Source organism: Chenopodium album, chromosome 21, assembly GCF_948465745.1.
Source record: "Chenopodium album chromosome 21, dcCheAlbu1.1, whole genome shotgun sequence".
In the NCBI taxonomy this organism is placed as follows: domain Eukaryota; kingdom Viridiplantae; phylum Streptophyta; class Magnoliopsida; order Caryophyllales; family Amaranthaceae; genus Chenopodium; species Chenopodium album.
Genome location: NC_137854.1, coordinates 7,744,916 through 7,764,523, shown reverse-complemented (window position 1 = coordinate 7,764,523; position 19,608 = coordinate 7,744,916). Strand labels below are relative to the sequence as shown.

General features: G+C 33.1%; 3 protein-coding genes across 4 annotated transcripts; 1 reads left to right on the top strand and 2 right to left on the bottom strand.

Moving 5' to 3' along the window:
- Positions 1 to 2,137: 2,137 nt before the first annotated feature.
- On the top strand, positions 2,138 to 6,683 carry LOC145601385 (putative ATP synthase 24 kDa subunit, mitochondrial). Its single transcript, XM_081657394.1, has 7 exons — positions 2,138 to 2,298; positions 3,062 to 3,161; positions 3,319 to 3,463; positions 4,108 to 4,218; positions 4,351 to 4,497; positions 5,055 to 5,177; positions 6,401 to 6,683. The coding sequence occupies exons 1-7, from the start codon at positions 2,260 to 2,262 to the stop codon at positions 6,462 to 6,464; spliced, it is 729 nt and encodes a 242-aa protein (XP_081513520.1). The 5' UTR covers positions 2,138 to 2,259; the 3' UTR covers positions 6,465 to 6,683.
- Positions 6,684 to 7,554: 871 nt separating this feature from the next.
- Positions 7,555 to 10,086, bottom strand: LOC145602846 (iron-sulfur assembly protein IscA, chloroplastic-like). Of its 2 annotated transcripts, none has more exons than XM_081659002.1 (3): positions 9,844 to 10,086; positions 8,253 to 8,468; positions 7,555 to 7,973 (listed from the first exon to the last, which is right to left on the bottom strand). In XM_081659002.1, the coding sequence occupies exons 1-3, from the start codon at positions 10,004 to 10,006 to the stop codon at positions 7,837 to 7,839; spliced, it is 516 nt and encodes a 171-aa protein (XP_081515128.1). In that variant the 5' UTR covers positions 10,007 to 10,086; the 3' UTR covers positions 7,555 to 7,836. The 2 variants fall into 2 exon arrangements, with proteins under 2 accessions (XP_081515128.1, XP_081515127.1); XM_081659001.1 differs by having other exon boundaries at positions 8,253 to 8,474; positions 9,844 to 10,082.
- Positions 10,087 to 14,731: 4,645 nt separating this feature from the next.
- On the bottom strand, positions 14,732 to 17,283 carry LOC145601053 (ras-related protein Rab7-like). The gene is made up of 7 exons (XM_081656972.1): positions 16,979 to 17,283; positions 16,846 to 16,872; positions 16,600 to 16,699; positions 16,373 to 16,519; positions 15,761 to 15,841; positions 15,226 to 15,389; positions 14,732 to 14,940 (listed from the first exon to the last, which is right to left on the bottom strand). The coding sequence occupies exons 1-7, from the start codon at positions 17,032 to 17,034 to the stop codon at positions 14,868 to 14,870; spliced, it is 648 nt and encodes a 215-aa protein (XP_081513098.1). The 5' UTR covers positions 17,035 to 17,283; the 3' UTR covers positions 14,732 to 14,867.
- Positions 17,284 to 19,608: the final 2,325 nt, after the last annotated feature.

The following is a 19,608-nucleotide window of genomic DNA, read 5'->3' as shown; positions in this document are numbered from 1 at the left end:
TTAATTTCGCCTGTTTTCTTTTGCTTGTTTTTACACTCTGAGATTTAAAGAACAAAACCTGCTGATAGTTTACTCGTGATTTACATCCTCACACACTATAAATTGGTTCCATCTATGAAAAGATAGTATTGGATTCCAAGTAGATAAATAAGTTTAGGTTTGATGCAAGATTGAGAAATCTAATACGAGTACGGAGTAATGAAAAATAGAACGAGTTATCAGTTTTAGGTGACCGGATATTTCATGAAAATGTAAATTAATATGGATAATCCAAACTTTATATTGTGAAGTGATTATTGTAGATTAATCTAGACTAGATTTAGCAAAATAAGTTAATATGGATAATCCTAACTTTATATTGTGAAGTGATTATTGTAGATTAATCTTTTTTTTTTTTTGACAAAATTATTTTAGATTAATCTGGACTAGATTTAGCAAACGAGTTTGTTTTTTGTACAGTCTAAATATAAATAGGTTGAAGGTCTTGATTATGGGTCATTTTGTAAAGGAAAATTGTCAAAAACAACTTTTAATTTTTCCTTTTTGTACTTTATACTTTTTTTTTTTATTTTTTTTTTTTTGAGGGGAAGCACCGAGCTAATACATTAATTAATGGACAAAGTGTCCGAGAGTACATAGGAAGAGATCACCGCAGGGCAATAATTTATCCAAATCTGTTCAACACCAAAAGGCACTAGCTTAGCAAGGTGATGAACTACAAACTTTTTTTTTTTTTTTTTACTTGATTACATTTTTTTTAAAGACAATCTTTTAATTTTTAAATTAATAGACCTGATTACAATTTTTTTGTCAAAAACCACCAAACCTATTTTTTCGTATTGACCCTCTAATTTCCGACATTGACCATAGTGTGCTTGTCACGTGACCCTTACTTTTGCTAACTACACCCCTACACCCTTTCCCCTCCAAATCCCCTATTTAAAAACCCCTGCTCTCTCATTTCTCTTCTTTTCTCTGTTCGACTGGTTCGTGACATAGCTCTATATTTTCCCGATTTTGATACTCTAAACTCACGCTTTTCGAAAATGGCTGAAGGGGAATTGAATCCCCAACTAAAAAAAACTTAACTTTTGCTTTACTACCGTGCTTAACTGAGTAGTGTCTAACTAAAAAAACTTAACTTTTGCTTTACTACCGGGCTTTATGCCTTTACTTTAGTGTCAAGGTGTTGGGAACTTGGGATAGGGATTCAACTTTGGATCGGGGAGGGGAAGATATAATCGGTAATATTGAATTTGTAGGATGATCTCATAAAATTGAAGAAAAGTAATGTAATAAAATTGTTGATAAATCTTTAATATGGTCATATGTACATTTTTTTTTTTTTTTGACGGCATCTTTAACATGGACATGGAGTACACATTTTATAAGCGGTGAGGTCGTGAGGGACTGAGGGTAATGTCAGTGTGCATTTACCAATTTGCTCCTTGGGCGGCTTTTTGTTCTCGCAGTGTGATCCGTTAACTTGTATTTGGCCCGGTAATGATGTAATTGCTCTGATGATAACGTCAATGCCGATTCAATATGGTTAAGAAAGTATTTAAGAGTGTTTACGTTTAAAATCATACTTCCTCCGTTTTTTACTTGCAACACAGCCTTGTGGCACGTATTATGAGGTCGAGTTTATATAATGTAAACGGACAAATTATTCAAAATAATTTTTACTTATGATACCTTACCCTATTCTAATCTTCGTGTTAAAATCATATTGATAAAATCGCTCGTTTACGTTCACTAATTATCTCCTAAAACTGCGAGCCTAAAAGGTGTGTTGCAAGTAAAAAGAAACGGAGGAATATATCTCAGAACTTAGAAGTGAAATATGTTAAGGTATTTATAGAATTCCTCTAAGCAGGTGCCACGTGTCTTATCAAGTGAGCGGTAAGTGTCCGAGTGGCCGGAAGTAGATCTCCACGTGGATGGTGTTATGGGCCGATATGGGTATTTAACCGGTAGTATACATGGTCAAAGTGCAATAATCCTTCCCATTCATAGGACTCAGATCGATTGTCGAGTTGAGATTATTTGTATCAAATTTTTTTTTTTAAAAAAAAAAAAATCATGAAATTAAACATAACACATACATGAGACGGACGGTCCTGATTTAAGCGGAGCTTAATTGATCTTTCAATCGGCCCCTTTCTCACCATTTCTCTCTCTATCTCTCATCTGGTTCGTAACATCAAACCCTAGATTTCCAGCTTTCATACTCAATACTGAACTCTTTGTTCTTCGATAATGGCGCTCTCTTCTCGCATCCTCTCCAAATCTAAGCAGGTCCATTTTCTATCTCTCTATTCTCAATCCGATTTCAAAATCTTCGATTTACATGCTACATTTTGATCTGCAATTTTAATTTTGTTCCTTGCGATTTGTTCATAATCTTTTGATCGTTGACTCATATAAATGTTGTTTCGATTGATGCTTTAGAATGAATTCGAACTTTACTTGTCCTAATTTTGTGTTGATATTCCGAGAAATGGGGTGTAATTGAACAAATTCTGGTTTTTTTATGAAGCAATTGGTAGAATGAGATATTGTTAATTTTATTGATCTTAGGGTTTTGGTTTTCACTTAGTATAGAAATTAGATTAGTGGCAATGTGTTGCCAGATTTTTATTTTTCGTAATTCAGCTTAGGTAGAGAAATGTATATGATTTTGATTTGTTGGAGCTGTTCTTAATTAGATATTTTAATTTGCTAATGAATTGGTAATATGTTTTGGGAAGGAACATGGAAACAATGCTATAGAAACGTTTGTTAGTCGTAAAGTGTTGGTTCTAATTGCAGCGATGTAAACTAATTACTAATAATTTTCGGGGTATGGGAGTTGTAGAAATATTTCCTTGCTTGGTCTGGGATTTATAGGTTTGTTTGACTGCAATTTGGCGCTATGATTTACTTGCTGAGTATTAGCTTGAACAAGGCTCTTATGATTCTTGTAGTTTGTTTTTAGTATTGCAGGCTTTCCAATAAGAATCCATAATTCCCTAGTTTTGCTGTTCATTTAACTTATGATATGTTGATTTGATTTCTACAGCTGTATACTATTCAGACTATTTTACCAAAAGACAATGTGATTAATGCTCGTTACTATGCCAAAGAAGCTGCTCCCGCTCCCAAGGCTCTAAAGGGAGATGGTGAGTCATTTTTTTACAAGGAAAAAAAAAATCGTCTTATATAGTGATGATCCTTTTATCAAGTTTTGTTTCTTATAGAAAATTAGATGAAGCAAATTATTTTTCTAAATTATTAACTTGTCTTCTTTCTTCTTGATAATGATGCTTGACTGAAAAGAGATGCTTAAGGGCATATTTTTGGACGTTAAAAAGAAGTTTGAGACAGCTCTTGGTGTACTTCGTCAAGAAAAGATCACCATAGCCCCAGAGGATCCTGCTGCTGTACAACAATATGCTAATGTCATGAAGACAGTTAGAGAAAAGTATGTCTCTATCCTTTTTTTTTTTTTTTTTTTTTTTGTAAAGTAATAATTATGCTCTATTTTTTTTAGTTCATTTGTTACTTTTAGCATTGCTTCCTTGGATTTCCTCTCTATGATATACCAATGTTTGTGCCAATGGTAATGCGAACTTGCATCTTAGATATGATTTATAGGTTGAGATTTGATTAATAGGTTGCTTCTTGCTTAACACATTTTGCTTCTTAAGATCTTTACTAATCATTGCATCACATCACATCACATCACATCACATCAATTTCCTATATTCTAAATGACAAGAAATTGAACTTTATGACATAATAAAAAGGTATGCAGGATTAGTATTAACAGAATCATTTGTTTGTAGTTAGGACAGTTTAAGAGTGAAGTAACTTCTGAAGTTGCATGGGAGGCTGTGTGCCTGCGTGTAACTTACTTTAGCTCACAACTGATATAATTTCACTTCTGATTACTGGTTCTGGGAATGTAAACTGTACAAGAGATTGTGTGAGCATTGTTTGCCACTTAAGAGAGGCTGGATGCTTAAGCTGTGTCTAGTTGCTTGATATTGGGAATGCTTGGTAATTTTGCTGTGTTTTCAGTTCTCCTCATTCTTTTTTTTTTTTTTGAACCATTTGACTAAACAGGGCAGATCTCTTCTCAGAGTCACAGAGAATTCAATACACAATCCAAACCCGAACTCAGAATATTCAGGATGCTCGTACTTATCTTATGACTTTGAAGGAGATACGACTCAAGTATGTGTACAATACTCTGAATGCTATCCTTGCTGTAATGTCCCCCTTATCTGTATATTCTTTGCATAGTTACCAGTGATTTTTATCTTTTGAGACTAATTCTATTTGGCATTTTGGCATAATACTGTGCAGGAGGGGTCTTTCTGATGAACTTGGTGCTGAGGCCATGATGTTTGATGCTTTAGATAAAGTTGAAAAACAACTCAAGAAACCTCTTATGAGAAATGACAACCAAGGAATGAGTCTTCTAATGGCTGAGTTTGATAAGATCAACAAGAAGTAAGTTACTTTTTAACTACTACGTATTTTGAAAATTTCAACTGCCCTTTGTTCACCAACCTGAGGCTCCTGAAACTATATAAATGAGAAAGGAAGTCTCCTCTTGTTGTCTTCCATTTGTGATTCTTCAAATTAGGCAAGCTCTGATCCTTGGTGTAATGCTGTGGTATCTATCCTCCTATACAAAGTCATGCATACTGATGTACACACTAATCAACTTGATAATAGAATTGGACAAGAAGGGCATTGAAACTAAGAAGAGTATATTTGTCAAAAAAAAAAAAAAAAAATGTGTGGACTTTTTATCTATTTTGATATTTCAAATTGAGTGTTCAAATTGATTAAATTGCAAAGAATTTGCTTACTTGAAAATTTTCTCCGTTCTCTTTGTTGGGTGTAATAGAAAACAAATACAGAGTATTCATGTAGGAGATGAATAGGTCCTATATGGTTTTATATTTTCTTAAAAAAAACGATATTTGAGTATGCATCTTTGGGCTATTAGTCTATTACTGATGATCTATCTCATGTAATTATGGATCTGTCTGTTAAAACAGGCTTGGAATAAACCCAAATGATTTACCCAAATATGAGGAACAGCTGGAACTTAAAATTGCAAAGGCACAGCTTGAAGAGTTAAAGAAGGAAACCACTGAGGCAATGGAAACTCAAGCGAAGAAGTACGTTACTATCTTTTTTCATTAATGACTTTTTAGTGACTTGCATTTTATCATAGGTTTATTCATATCATTGCGTGCCTTTTTCTTTTTGATTAGTAAATTTCTAATTTAGATAAAATTTAATATTTCTTCAAGAACCCTCTACTTGTTACCGTGTTAGTGTTTCTTTCCCAAGTATCATTAGCAGCAAACCCACATTAACCTAAAGGCAGTAAGCTCAAAATTCCATAATTTCCAGCTAGTCTTTTTTATTCTAGTTCTCTTTTGGTATTTCTTATGGGTAAAGGATAAGACTTGAACTGGTTTACTTTCTCTTTAATCATCTACATCTGTTGCTTTGCTGGGAAATCTCATCAAAAGTGCTAGTTTTCATACTCTATTGTGTATGACAGATGATGCCAGTCGAAACTATCAATTTGGCCTTGAGTGGTCATATTTCACTGTTCTCTGATTACTACGTAGTACAATATTTATTACTGTACATAAACTAGTTTGTGATCCAAATTTCTCAATATAGTCCTGTCTGAAAAACTTACTTGCTTGGTTATTGATTTCCCACTTTTGATATAATAGTACTTTGGTTTCCACCTAAATTGCTCATCTTTTTCCGAACTTATTGCGGAGTAATTATAACGTGGGTGTAATTTAGGGATATTTTGGCATACTGTTTATATGGTGCTGAATTTCCTAAGCAAATAAGAATGAGGAAGAATTATGTTATACTTGTTGAGGTATTGAATGTTGTAGGAAGACCTTCAAATTTGACCAAAAGTCACATTTGCAATATTGCAGTTGATTGTATGTTGCTAGAGTTACCTGATTACTTCCCTGTCAATGACTTCCAATTGCTTAGGAGCTAGTATAATAAATATGATTTCTATTGACTAGGATTCCGAACGAAATTGCTCGGTGAGAGGAAAAAAAAAACATGTATGCTGATTGTGCTTTTAATATGCTGCTTCAAGAAACTTTTGGCTCGTTAATGAAAATGCTATTTACCAAACAAGATATTGGCGAGCATTTTTAGTCATTGATAAATTGCAAGATTATAGCAATTTTAGTCATTGCTAAATGCTGTTTGCCAAAAAAAGAAAAAAAAATGCTGTTTGCCAAACAAGATATTGGCAAGCATTAGCTCTATGAGACTATTGAGTGCTTATGCATCTCTTCATTTGCCATTTTACTTATTTGGAACTTACTATTCCTTGTCTTTCCTTATTCAGGGAGGAATTCCAGGACGAGGAAATGGTTGATCCTAAGTCATTGGACATCAGAAACTTCATCTGAGATTCTAGCTTGGAAATTTGACTATTTGCTGTGTAAAAACACTTGTTGGAGAGGAGAGTTGAAGGCTGTTGTTGTTCAGCACATTGGCAGAAATACCCACCTTTTCTCCCATTTTGTTTTGAAATAAATTGGATTTTGTTCTGCTAGGAAATGCGCAGAAAATATATCAATTGAATGGTTTTTGATGTGTTATATTCTAGATATACTGGTTTTTGAGCACATGATATTGCTAAAAAAAAGTTATGATTATGACTACAATTTACATACATTTTGAATCTGTACAGCTTATTGAGGTGACAATCAATCAATCAAAGCCTTAATCTCATATGTGGGGTTGACTACATGAACCAAAAGTGATTATTTAGTATAATTATCGACAAAAAATTTCCTCCTTTATCCCTTGTGATCATTACCTCATCCTCATGTAAATGCAAATACTTCATATCCTTCCTAACTCTCTCAAACCAAGTCATGTTCAATCTCTTCCTCGTTTAACCCCTCCATGATTCCACTCTTTGTACCAATGCACCCTTAGGTTTTTTGTATTACATGCCCAAACCAACTATGTAAGAAAATTCATATTATTTCTAGCAAGGATAAGTTGTAGATAAATAAGTTAAATTCATGAAACAAATCAATTTACAACTGAAATAAGTACTGCTAATAAGTTTAGATAAATTAATTTGCTTGTATATTAATTTACACTAATCATTTACTATGTTTATATTTCCATTTAAAAGAGCTTATCTACCGTTGCTTTGTGTCAATAGTAGTATCAAGTGTAGCGTCATAGGCAAAGATTAGTTCTGAGTACATATTTGGTATGTTCACGAACAAATCAGACGATATTGGTCTTCTATAAAACAAAAAATTTTAATGGTATATTTTCTATATACCATTAGAAACATATACAATGTTATTGGAAGCTTAATGGTACCATCAAGTATCACATTAGTACCATTGGAATTAGCCTTTTCATTAAACTCTGTTTGCACTACTAATACTAGAATAATATCATGATATACACCATCAAAAGGTATTATGATACATATTAATAAATCATCTAATGGTACTACACTTAAACGGTATCTTCATGTCTAAAAGTAGCAAGTTTTGTGTATTTTGCTAACAGAAGAAGTGATAAGCAGTATTGAGTTATTGACTCTGAGTTATTGACTCTATTGAGTCATGCTCTAGATCCAAAAGATACATATGGAAGTAAAGAATAATTTCATGCTGAGACTTGAGGACAAGTTAACATAATTCACCATCTGAAAGACTCAACACACTAGCATAATGTTCATGTATCGACAATCCAACAAATCAAAGCTACACCATACATTGTGTATGTTATGTACATATAGTTTCAACCCTACGCTGCAAATGATTTTCCACAACTACAAGTCTTTGATGCATTTGGATTTTGGAAAGAGAAGCCTCCACCGATAAGTGCATCACTATAGTCAAGCTGCATTCCATAGAGGAATAATAGGCTTTTTGGATCACAAACTGCAAACACATAATAAGTATTAAAGATAATCATCAAATATGCATGTATTGTTTCAGAGAGTAACCAGGAAAGAAGGGGGTCTACAAGGTCTAAGGCTACAAGCAACATCTAGAAAAGCTCCACGAAAAACACAAAAAGGATACTAAGGGGTGAATTGTACGTTTGTACTAGATATATTAGGCATATTTTCCCCGTTCTCATGTGTGGCAGATTTAAAAAAAATGTGGGGGGGATATGAAGGGGTGTTGACACTACTATTTAAAGTATTTAATGCTTACCGATTGTGAAACCATTGACCTCAATCACAGAATCATCTGCTTTTGTGTTCTCACTGCTCTCAAAATCCATTGTGTAAGACATGCCAGAGCATCCACCTTGTTTAACACCAACTCTTAAGCACAAGTTCTCATCCCGATCAGACCTCATTCTTTTCAAATGCTTCACTGCATTGTCAGTTAGAGATATTGCTGGAGCCAAGCCCTCGACTGGTGCTGCTGAAACTTTAACAGAGCATAAAAATAGTGAGTTGAATATATGAAGAGTAGTTGATAGCCTGTCAATATACAAAGTCAAATTAGTTGTCTGTAAAAGATACACAAGACTTGAGATAATTTATCTCCATTTTTAAGGAATTTTCTCTGGTATATCCAGGCACACTGATGCCCAAACTTATATATTGGAGCTATATGTATTTAACTCAAGTTGTTGCAACTTCAAAGAGACTAACCGTAAACAACAAATAGGAGATGATAATGAAAGGACTCTACCTATGAAAAGGTCTATTCTAGAAAAGAGGCAGATGTGACCTACCCTGAAATAGTATAAGACGGATATAAAATGGATGATCCTCCAATCTCAAGGGTAACCAGATACAACCAAGGAACTAATAATAAGAAGAAATTGAGGAAGTGGGTGCTAAGTGCTAACTGCTAAGTGTAGGGAGACAGCCAATGGTTCCCCACCTTGAGACCATGGATTTCCTCAAACCTAATATAAAGGATGTTACTCAATTCTACAATGTAACCTACCGTAAGCTCGATATCTTACGTCATAAGTGGAATTTTGACATAGCTTCAACTTTTGCACTTTCCCCAAATCTCAAGTGGTGTTCTATGTCTCACTCCTTCACTACTCAGCAGAAGCATGAGCTTTAAACTTTTTTTCCCCTTATAGTTTCTTAGGGTTAATGTTGGTTAACTTTAGGGTAAATAAAACTACAGAACTACACAAAACACTTTCTTTCCTCATGTTCAGGAATAGAAATCTGTTGCCAAAAATTTTTGTCATTCAATTTGGAATATTTTCGTCTTTAATCATGTTTGCAAACTAGAATTCATTGATTTTCAACTAACATATTCCGGGAGAAAACCAGTCTACAGACTATGAGATTCATGAACCCTAAATAGGCTTATAAAGCTATAATCAGATTTCTAGATATCTCTAACATCAAGGATTCTGTACAAACTCAACGTCAAATCGATTCAAAACCCCTAATCAATAAAATTAGGATCTAAAGCCTGCATAACCATACTCAAAACTATTAATCATTGAAGAAAAGAACTACAAGCTCAAATCAGTTGACAAATCAATGTATCAAATCATAAAGTATACAACATTAAAATTTCAAAAGCATTAATATTCACAAAACCCAATTAAAACATACCAAGATTCAATCAGAAGTACATAATACAGTAGCAAGCAATATCAAATTAATCAAAATATTTTATCTACAAAACACCCCCACAAAAATTTCAAGCTAACCAACAAAATTAATACAGCCATAAACACAAAACAGATGAAAAATCAAACAAAATATCCCAATTGAATTGATTGAACCAACAAAAATAAAGATTAAGTGAGAAAGAATACCAGAAGCAGAAGATGATCGAATAGAGAGACGACCAAAGCGTTTAAGATTAGATGGGAAGGAAACTGAAAAGGGGGTTTGATTAAAGGTCAATGAAGTGGAAGAATTACTGGGTAATTGGCAAAGTGTTGAAGAATATCGAAGTGTAATAGAAGAAGATGCCATTTTTACGAGTTTTTTGAGGTCTAAATTTTCTGGGAAATGTTGCAATCGACTCAATTACAGAATTTTGGGAGATTTAAGCCGTGAAGAGAAGTGGTAGGCAAATCACGGCCGTTAAATTTTGGGACGAAAATCTGATGGTCTACTTCAGAAAATAAAAAAATTGTGGTTGTTAAACATTTTTTTTTAGGAGTTATTTCTTTTATTTTATTATTCAAGAAAAAAATTAAAAAGTTTTAAAATTATTTCATTAAAAAAAAAATTAAATTAAAAAATAAATAAAAAAAAGTTTCAAGAAAGGGGATTAGGAGTTTAGGACCCTTCCATTGGTATTGGGCATTTGGCTAGTACGAAGTAAAAAAATAAGGAACGAGAAAGGGGTTAGGAGCCTAGGAACCGATACACCCTTCTGCTGGTATCGGGTATTTGGCTATCTGAGCTAGCAGGCCATGTCAGCGCCAATTGTATATACCATATGTTTGTCTCAAGTGAAATTTTAAGATTTGTAATGTATATTTTATTAATATGTACTTTTTATTAATTTTTATTATAAAATTAAAGGTATTTAACAATAAAAAATGACACATAATATGATAAAATATGCTCACCCTTAAAATAATAGGTAGATAACCCCATATTAGCCACAAGTTGATAAATGGTACAAAACTCATTAATAACCCAATATTTTTTTTTTGAAGCCCATTAATAGCACAATAAGTCAACCACTAATCTTTCTCCGACCAGGCAACGACACCACTTGACCACCAGTGGTGCCCCACCATATCCTTCCAAGATGATCTAAACTTCCAATCACCCAACAACCTCCAAAAACTCACCTAACCAGGCCTCTTCGAAACTGTACATCTAGTCACCTCCAAAACCCACCTAAACACCTTTTGGACACGCTCCCAGCACTGTTATTCACTCATAACTTTTTGTCAATCACTTTCTAAACCTCCTACTAACCACCAAAAATCCACCCTAATATCCTTGAAAATCACCTACCCACCACCAAATGCATCCAATCATCATCGAAAATCTTCCCCAATCATGAGAAAACAAGCTAAATATAATTTACGAAAAACCAAATCGTCTCATAATTCACTACTAAAATTCGGCCAAATTGCGACCGTCTCTAACGGTCGCAGATTATAGTAAAAACGGTCGCAATCATTGATTGCGACCGTCAACGGTCGTAAGGTGATGGTCGTAATTCACGTGGTCGCAAAAAATCATTATTGCGACTGTTTGGCGGTCGCAGATTTTTTGCGACGGTTTTAATTATTTTTAACGACTGTTTAGAAAACGGTCACAAAAATTAAAAATTGCGACAGGTAATATCAGCGGTCGCAATTTTTAGAATTAGCGACCGCCATAAGCCGTCGCAAAAATTTAAAAAAAAAAAAAAAAAAATCACGCTACTGTACTTCGCATCTAGCCTCCCACCACCGAAACCACTTTTGCCCACTACCACTGCCAACCCAAACCACCTTTACCCACCAGTTCTGCCCACCCTAACCACGAAAACCCACCGCCGCTCACCTAAAACCACTTAACCCACCGCCAACCCAAACCACCTTTACCCACCACAACTCCCCACCCTAACTAGTAAATCAACCGCCGCTCACCTGAAACCACCTCAGCCCAGCGCCGCTCACCCGAAACCACCTCACCCCACCGCCGCCCACAAAATTAAAAAAAAATTAAGAAAATTACCCACAAAATCAGAAAAAAAATTATACAATAATTATGCAAATTACAAAAAATTACCCATAGATCAGAAATAAAACAATAACATAGATCTTTCAAAAATTATAAACTAAAATTACAATAAAACAACAAAAATCAGAAATAAAACAAAATTATAGATCTTTCAAAATTAAAAACTAAAATTACAATAAAACAATTGTACATAATCTGAAATTAGAAACAATAAATATAGATCAACAACATAACCTAAATTAAATATCAGATCTAGAAGTTTTTTTTTTTAAAAAAAAAATTATCAGATCTAGAAAACCTTGACTTCTCTTAGGCTCGTTCTTGTAACGGTGGAGGTCTTGTTACGGTGTGTGGTCGTGACGGAGGCAAGCAGCGTGGAGGAGAGAGAAATCACCGGCATCGATCAAGACCACAAGCAAAGCTTCCGATTGAGCCAAAGCTTGAATGAGCAGCGATTTTGGCTTCTTATTCTTCAATTCTCAAGTGCTTTGCTTCATTTTCAGCAGTGAAATTCAGAGAATTAGGAGATGAGAGTGAAAGACGAGGGGCGTGAGAAGGATAGAGTGGAGATAAGGAAAATGGAGGAAGAGGGTCGGCTGAGAAGAGAGAGAGGAAAAAAAAGAGGAAAGAGATTGGAGATGAAACAGAAGGAGAAGGGGAAGCAGATCAGGGAAAGAAGAAGAGGAAAGAGAGAGAGGGAAGAGGAAAGAGGCGTGAGAAGAAAGAGAGATGAAAAAATGAGAGAGGGAAAGTGGAGCGGCTGTACATTAGGGTTAGGGTGTGTCCCTCTTTTATATTATCTTTTTTTTTTTAAAAAAAAAAAAAAACTTTTGCGACAGGCAATAGCGGTCGTAATTTTGCGACCGACCCTCAAACGGTCGCAATTGTAGAAATTTGCGACCGCTACTAACGGTCGCAACAACATTATTTTTATTTTGAATAATTTTTGACATATAATTTATTTTAAATAATTATTTAAATACATTTGCGACCGTTTTATGACCCAAAAACGGTCGCAAATCTGCGACCGCTTTAAAAACGGTCGCAAATCTGCGACCGCATTCATCAAAACGGTCGCAAATTTTATATTTTGCGACCGTTTTCATGACGGTCGTAGAAAAACGGTCGCAAATTGGCCGAATTTTAGTAGTGATTAAGAGAGTGGAAAGAGAAAAAATAGATTCGGCAGTTACGAAGGAGGGGGAAATGATGGAATGGAATAGGGACGTTGGTAGTGATTGTGGAGCAGCCATGACAATGACAAAATAGGGGGTAAGGATGAAATCCATTTTATCGTTAAACAAAGTCACAAATGAGCCAAATTTTCTGCATATAGGTCGACATTATTATTTTCAACTACAATTTCGCGAGTATTTTGTTAATAATGCGTAAACTTAATAAATAGAGTTAGATACTTAGATTTGGGTAAGTATATGATTTTGATTCGTTTAATAATCTGTTAAGTTTTGTCACAAAATGTAAATTATGAAAGGTGTTGTCCAACAAAGTTTCTTTATTTTATCGGGTGGAATTTAGAGGTTTGGGGTAGGCCATGACCACCCATTGGTTTAGGTTAAGTTAATTCATATAGCTCAATTGGTATTCTTCACTAAAGGCTCGAATTAAATTATTATTTCACATAGGGCACATTGATAGGTAGAATTATATACACACCATGCAATGGCCCAAGCTTTATAGCCTCATTATTTTGGTGCAGTATTTATATTCTAGAAGCTTTCAGATAGATACATGTAGCATGGTTAGAATCGCTCTTTATTTCTCCAGGATATTCTACTAGCTTGTATCATGTAAGATTGCAAGCCTCTAAAATGATCTAGAGAATTCTTGACAACGATCATATATATGATTCATGAACATTCTAGAATTTTATGGCTACAAGAATGATGAAGGAAGTATGGTATGTTGTATGCACACGCAAAAAGCCATAATTATACACAACCCTTCCTACCTTCCTACTAGTGAGAGGTACTATTGTATTACTTAGCCCTGTCTCGTCTTAAGATTTTTTTTTCCCATACCACATCATATTTTAATATTTTATAATTATGTTAAGACTCTTTAAGATTCAACTAAATTTATATCTTCATTCCTCAAACTCATTTAAGATTTCTTAAATGTACGTATTTTTTTTATTTTCCTTTTGTATATATGATATTTTAATAGTATAATTTGCAATAATGGTGTCGTGAGTTACATATCTTACATAGTTGATAAATAATATCAAACCACGAATATTGTGATATATATACATAATATCATAGTAGTAAAATTTACATTTTCTTATAATTTAAATTTGTTGATATCATAGCAGTAAAATTTACATTTTCTTATAATTTAAATATCATAGCAGCAAATATTAGAATACTTTAGATTATAATACAACAAAAAATGGCAAATAAAGTAATACTTTATGTTAAAATACAACAAATATATTTATCAATAAAAATACATACAATAGTCCATTGCAATTAAATATTACACTTTACATTTTTTTTTTATAATATTAAATCTAATTATTGTTAACAATAATATCTTTCAAAAAAAAAAAAAAATTGTGCTTTCGTATGCGTACATAGACAAAATACAGTGTATAAAGTATTTAAATGAGTCTTAAGTTGGGACCTTTGCTTCATAAATGCATAAATTTTGTAAAGTCTTGTCTTAAAACAATTTAAAAGTGATTTGCTGATGTCATGTATAGTTTTAAGACCTAGGGCTAATCTTGCTACTAATATATCCATTTTACTACTTGTCTTGGCTTTACTTATTCACCTACCAACCCTAACAGGGCTAACACATCATTATTTTATGGCACATGGTGATTTACATTAAGTATTTACTTAAATCAATGTGTTTTTGGCGAGCATGATATTCACCTCCCAATGATCGCACATTCATACCTGACATTATTATCGAATGTACAATTACAAAAATAATATATTAACTAGAGATTTTCATTATATCCAAAAAAACAAATAATAGCTATGACATCGAATCTCTGTTTTATTTTTTTGATTTGTTTATGGCGCAAACAAATTAAAATGTGTACATTTAATTTAAAAGAATCAAACAACTTTCAATAAAAGTTAGAGTGTAGATCGAGCGTAATGATAAAATTAGTTTAACAAGGACATCCTCTTCTCGGTTCGACTATTTCTGATAACGAACCAGACTCTGTTATACTTTCAAAGTATCTGCATGGGAAAAAAAATGTCACAATAAGTTAATATGCAAATATAACAAGTTAATATTATGTGAGTATAAGAAAAATACAAATAGCTTAAAGAGTACAAAATTGCAATGAATCTAGTATTTATAATTGTTTGATTCATTACTTTATGCATGAAATGATTAGAGAACGTGAAGGAGACCACTTTTACATATTCAACTATTCCAGACTTCAAGTCATACATTACTAATGGAACTCTAATAAAAGGACGGAGAGAGTACTACTTCGTATATGTTAGAGGAGTACTTACAATTCTTGTGAACGATCATGAGATAAGGCAGCAATTGCAATGTTGTAAAAGGCATCATCTACATTTATATCTTCTTTTGCCGAAGTCTCATAATAAGGAATGCCGCTTGATTTTGGTCCTGACTTTATTGACCCACACCACTCCTTTGCTCTTTTCTCTTCCACCTAATTTGTTTACAAACAATTCACAATATTAACAAATTAAAGTCGTCCTTCATCCAAAATCATATCATATTTTAAAAATGTTCAGGTAACTAGATTAAAAACTACTCCTTCTGTTTTTTATAGTTAGTTTCATTTAGAATCTTTTAACTATTAAAATTTAGAATTTTTTTTTCTAAATTTCTCTTTACGTATAAGAATAAATATTGAAATATAGTCATATGAGATAAAATTATCGTCTCGACTCTTGATGAATACATTAATAATATATAAGTTTTATAATTTCTGCTAGTGTTAGATATACATAAATGAGACTAATATTATGAAACGAAAAGATTATTTTGTAAAGTCATTCAATTTCCGGAAAAAATTACCTTGCGATTGGCTCCACCATCTTGATCAATCTTGTTTCCAATGACCACGAAAGGAAACTTGGTTGGATCAGGGATATCTGTCTGATAATCATAAAGAAAGAAATGAAAAGGTCAAAATATTAATTACATCCACTCGTACAATGAGTTGCTTAGAAAAGTGATTTTTTTGGTTTGTTGCCGTAGTTTCTAGGTGTCTCTTGCTAGTTCTTGTCTCTATAGTCTCTTGTGTTTGTAACATACTCACTTAGTATTGTATAATGCACCTATCAGAACCTGTTCTCTTAAACTTAAGTTCAATTCAGTTCTATTCCTAATATCCTTCTCTCATAAAATATTCCGTTCTATTCAGTTCAGTTCAGTCAGTTCCAATAAGTTCAGTTCAGTAAATTAGAATAGACCCTTAGTCTGACAAATTTTGTATTTACTCTAATTGCATTGGTAGATAGACTTGTAAAACTAATGTATACACATTATATAAAAATAGCTACTTCCTTATCTTTTATCGATTGAGAATAGAGATCAATAATATCTATCAAAGTTCATAAAAGTGAATGCAACGATTAATATGATATGCATAATGTATTTTAATTGCTATATGGCTTCATATATTACCTGTTTGATGAATTCATCACGCCAAGTTTGGAGGGCTTCAAACGATCTTTGATCATTCACATCGTATACTAAAACACAACAATCTGATCCTCTGAAAAATGCAGGTCCTAAACTGTGAAACCTTTCTTGCCCTGCTGTATCCCAAATCTGTCCGAATATATTATTAGTCAAAGTTTTGCACTTTTTTTATAGTTATCTTAGTTGAAGAATTGAAGAAGAGAGTTAACCTGAAGGCTAACGAGTTTGCCATCAATTTGCAACTCCCTCGTCACAAAATCTGCCCCGATTGTTGCCTTGTATTGTTGATTGAATTTCTTTTGCACGTATCTATATTACACAATTAAACACAATTAAGCAAAAACGATGCATAATTGAATTTGGAAAAAGTGCACACATTATATTAGCATGTACCCGTACATAGTACTACGTATTACATAATAATCAAACACAATGATAATCGTATGAATATTTACCTTGTAATTAGAGAAGTCTTTCCGACCCTGAAAAACAAACACATAAAAATAAACCCATTAATGACGAACAGCATCATATTAATCCCATCATCTCAAACATAATTAAGAAAAAAAAAAAAAAAAAAAAACTTACGCAATATCACCAAGGACAATAACCTTGAGCAAAGTTCTCTGCATATGGGGCGACATTATTATCTTGGACTATAATTTGTACTCCAATGGCTAATAACGCGACTACTGTTTTTGTTTTTTTTACAAGACTACTATTTGTTTGAAAAGATATATATTCTCAATTTATAAGAATATGATAAATAATAAATAGGGTAGGTTTAGATAAATATATCTTTTTGGTTGGTTTAATAATCAGGGGAAAAGGGTGATTGTTTTTGTGGAGTTTAAATTTGAGGAAGATAGCAATTGGCAAAAGCAGCAGCAGAAAACTTTCATGTGATCACAGAAAGATGATGCAGTTAGCTAGCTGTGCATAATATCAATTATTATTAAAGACTCAACTAAAAAAATAGGAAAAATAATGATGTGATACCATTAAAAGTTTATATAATTTGAAAAATTGAATCTGTCAAAATAAAAAAAAATTAAAAAAAATTTGAGGGTGGTTTTTTATTTGATTTGAATATTGTTGGTTTAATGGGTCGTGGTAGCCTCAACTGTAGTTTGTTGAGGAGCACACTTTAGAAAGACCTTTTAAACAAGAGCTTTTTATTTGAGTTTTGTTAGGATTTGTTGTGATGACAACTGTTATAATGGTAGGATGTCTCTCTAAAGGTGGGATTGGTGGGATTGAAGATATGTCGGCCAGCCTAAGACACTTTGTGGGTTGGGCTTAGACACAAATACTAGGTTAGAGGTGATCAAGAAAGCTCGGCCCGGATGATTTTGGGCCTTGAAGGCTAATTCGGATTGGGTTGGAAAACCCGAATTTTCGGGCTAATATTGCCTTTGGTTTAAAGTCTGGCTAGACTTTGGCCTTAAAACTCGACAATACCGACCTTAATTAAAAGGTTGATTAAATTGTAACACTTAATTTTAAAATTTGACTCGACTCGAGTTTGACCAAGTAGGGACATAGGGTTGTGTTGGATAATCCTAGAATTCGACTTACAACATGACGTAACACTTTGCAAGTTTGTATCACTTGTTTTATCTAAGGACAGTATAAGCACCCTTACCCCCTTCTTTTTAATTTTAGAAATAAGTTGGTCCTTTGTCATGGTTGGAAATGTGATTAAGGCTAATAATGTGTGCCGACCAACTTTATATGTCTCTAAAGATGCATTGTTTTGATTAACAAAATCAATCTGATAGTTTTTTTAACCTAAGTATGTTGGGTCATACAAAAATAGTTTAATCTTATGAGTCTAATATGGTGAGACAAAAGAGATCAAAAAGGAGAACCAAATGCTTAGCTCTAGTCTCTAGTGAGGTCGGTTGAGGGCAAAAGGTATGGTGTCATTTGAGGGAAGTGAGAGGGCCAAGAATAACTCAAGTGAGCGACCAATGGTGGTAAAGGGAAAGTGGTGCATGATGTTTGAATTTTTGTAAATTAACATGTATCATTTTGGTCCGGATCTTTACCTCTCACCTTTTGTATACTCTCTTTGTTCCTTATTGTTTGTACCATTTAACTCAAAAAACTCTCATATAATATGAGTTCATGATATCGTGCAAATAAGGGGAATGACCGAATAAGGGAGTACAATTTAAGGTGAATGGAGGAAGTGTTGATGCACTACGTGAGTGTAAGAAAAAGGTAAAAAGAGAGATTATAAAAAAAAAAGTAGATGAGTGTATGAAAAAATGTGAATAGAAAAGGCAAAAGATGTTAAGTGAAAATGTGTAGATATAATGAGATAATACATATGTAGTAAATTTAAATATTTAATCTTTGGTCCGGTTTGATCTGATCTTGAACTGGTAAACAACTCTATCTATAAAAAAATATGCTCGTATTGCTAATGAGTAAACCCGGCAAAATTGAATACACCCAAACCCAAATTGTATGGCTTGAATCGGCATCAACCAACCAAAAATCAAATGTGTTTGAAGCTATGAAATTACATTAGTCATCATCAAACTCATTAAAAATATTATGACTACTGTAAACATTAAAATAAAATAAAATATATTGCCCAACTACAAATTACAACTAAAATAAGTTTATATAGTTCTAAAATGTTTAGATAAGTTCAGGTAAATTATAAAAAGTTCCTATAAGATTAGATAAGTTTAGATAAATAAAAATCAGGTGAATAGAACACACCTGTAGTTACCACATTTTGATTTTCACACTTTTAATACATAATTTAAACCCTTCATATCTCTAATCGTAGATGGTATATAATTTGAAACGGAGTATTATGAATGCATGAGTTGAGACGAAATATAATAAGATTCAAGTTGACTATATTTTTGCATACATATCAGTCACCAAATGCAATTAAATGTTAGCATACAAATAGTGCTAAATTGGAAACGTTGTAACTAAAAGTGAACGGAATACTTTATGGGTCAATTCTTAAAATTTTGACTCAAATATTGTATTTGCAATGGAGTACTCTGTGATCAATTGTTCATTAGTGTAGTGGTGATTGAGGTTACACTTGATATGAAGGACCCTAGTATTTGACCCTCCACAGGCCAAAAGATGAAGCGGGTGAGAAAAAAAAAAAGATTTAGGGACGGAAAGAGTAATGAACTCGAAAATTACTCAATACTCAACCGAATAGCAGCGTGACATACACC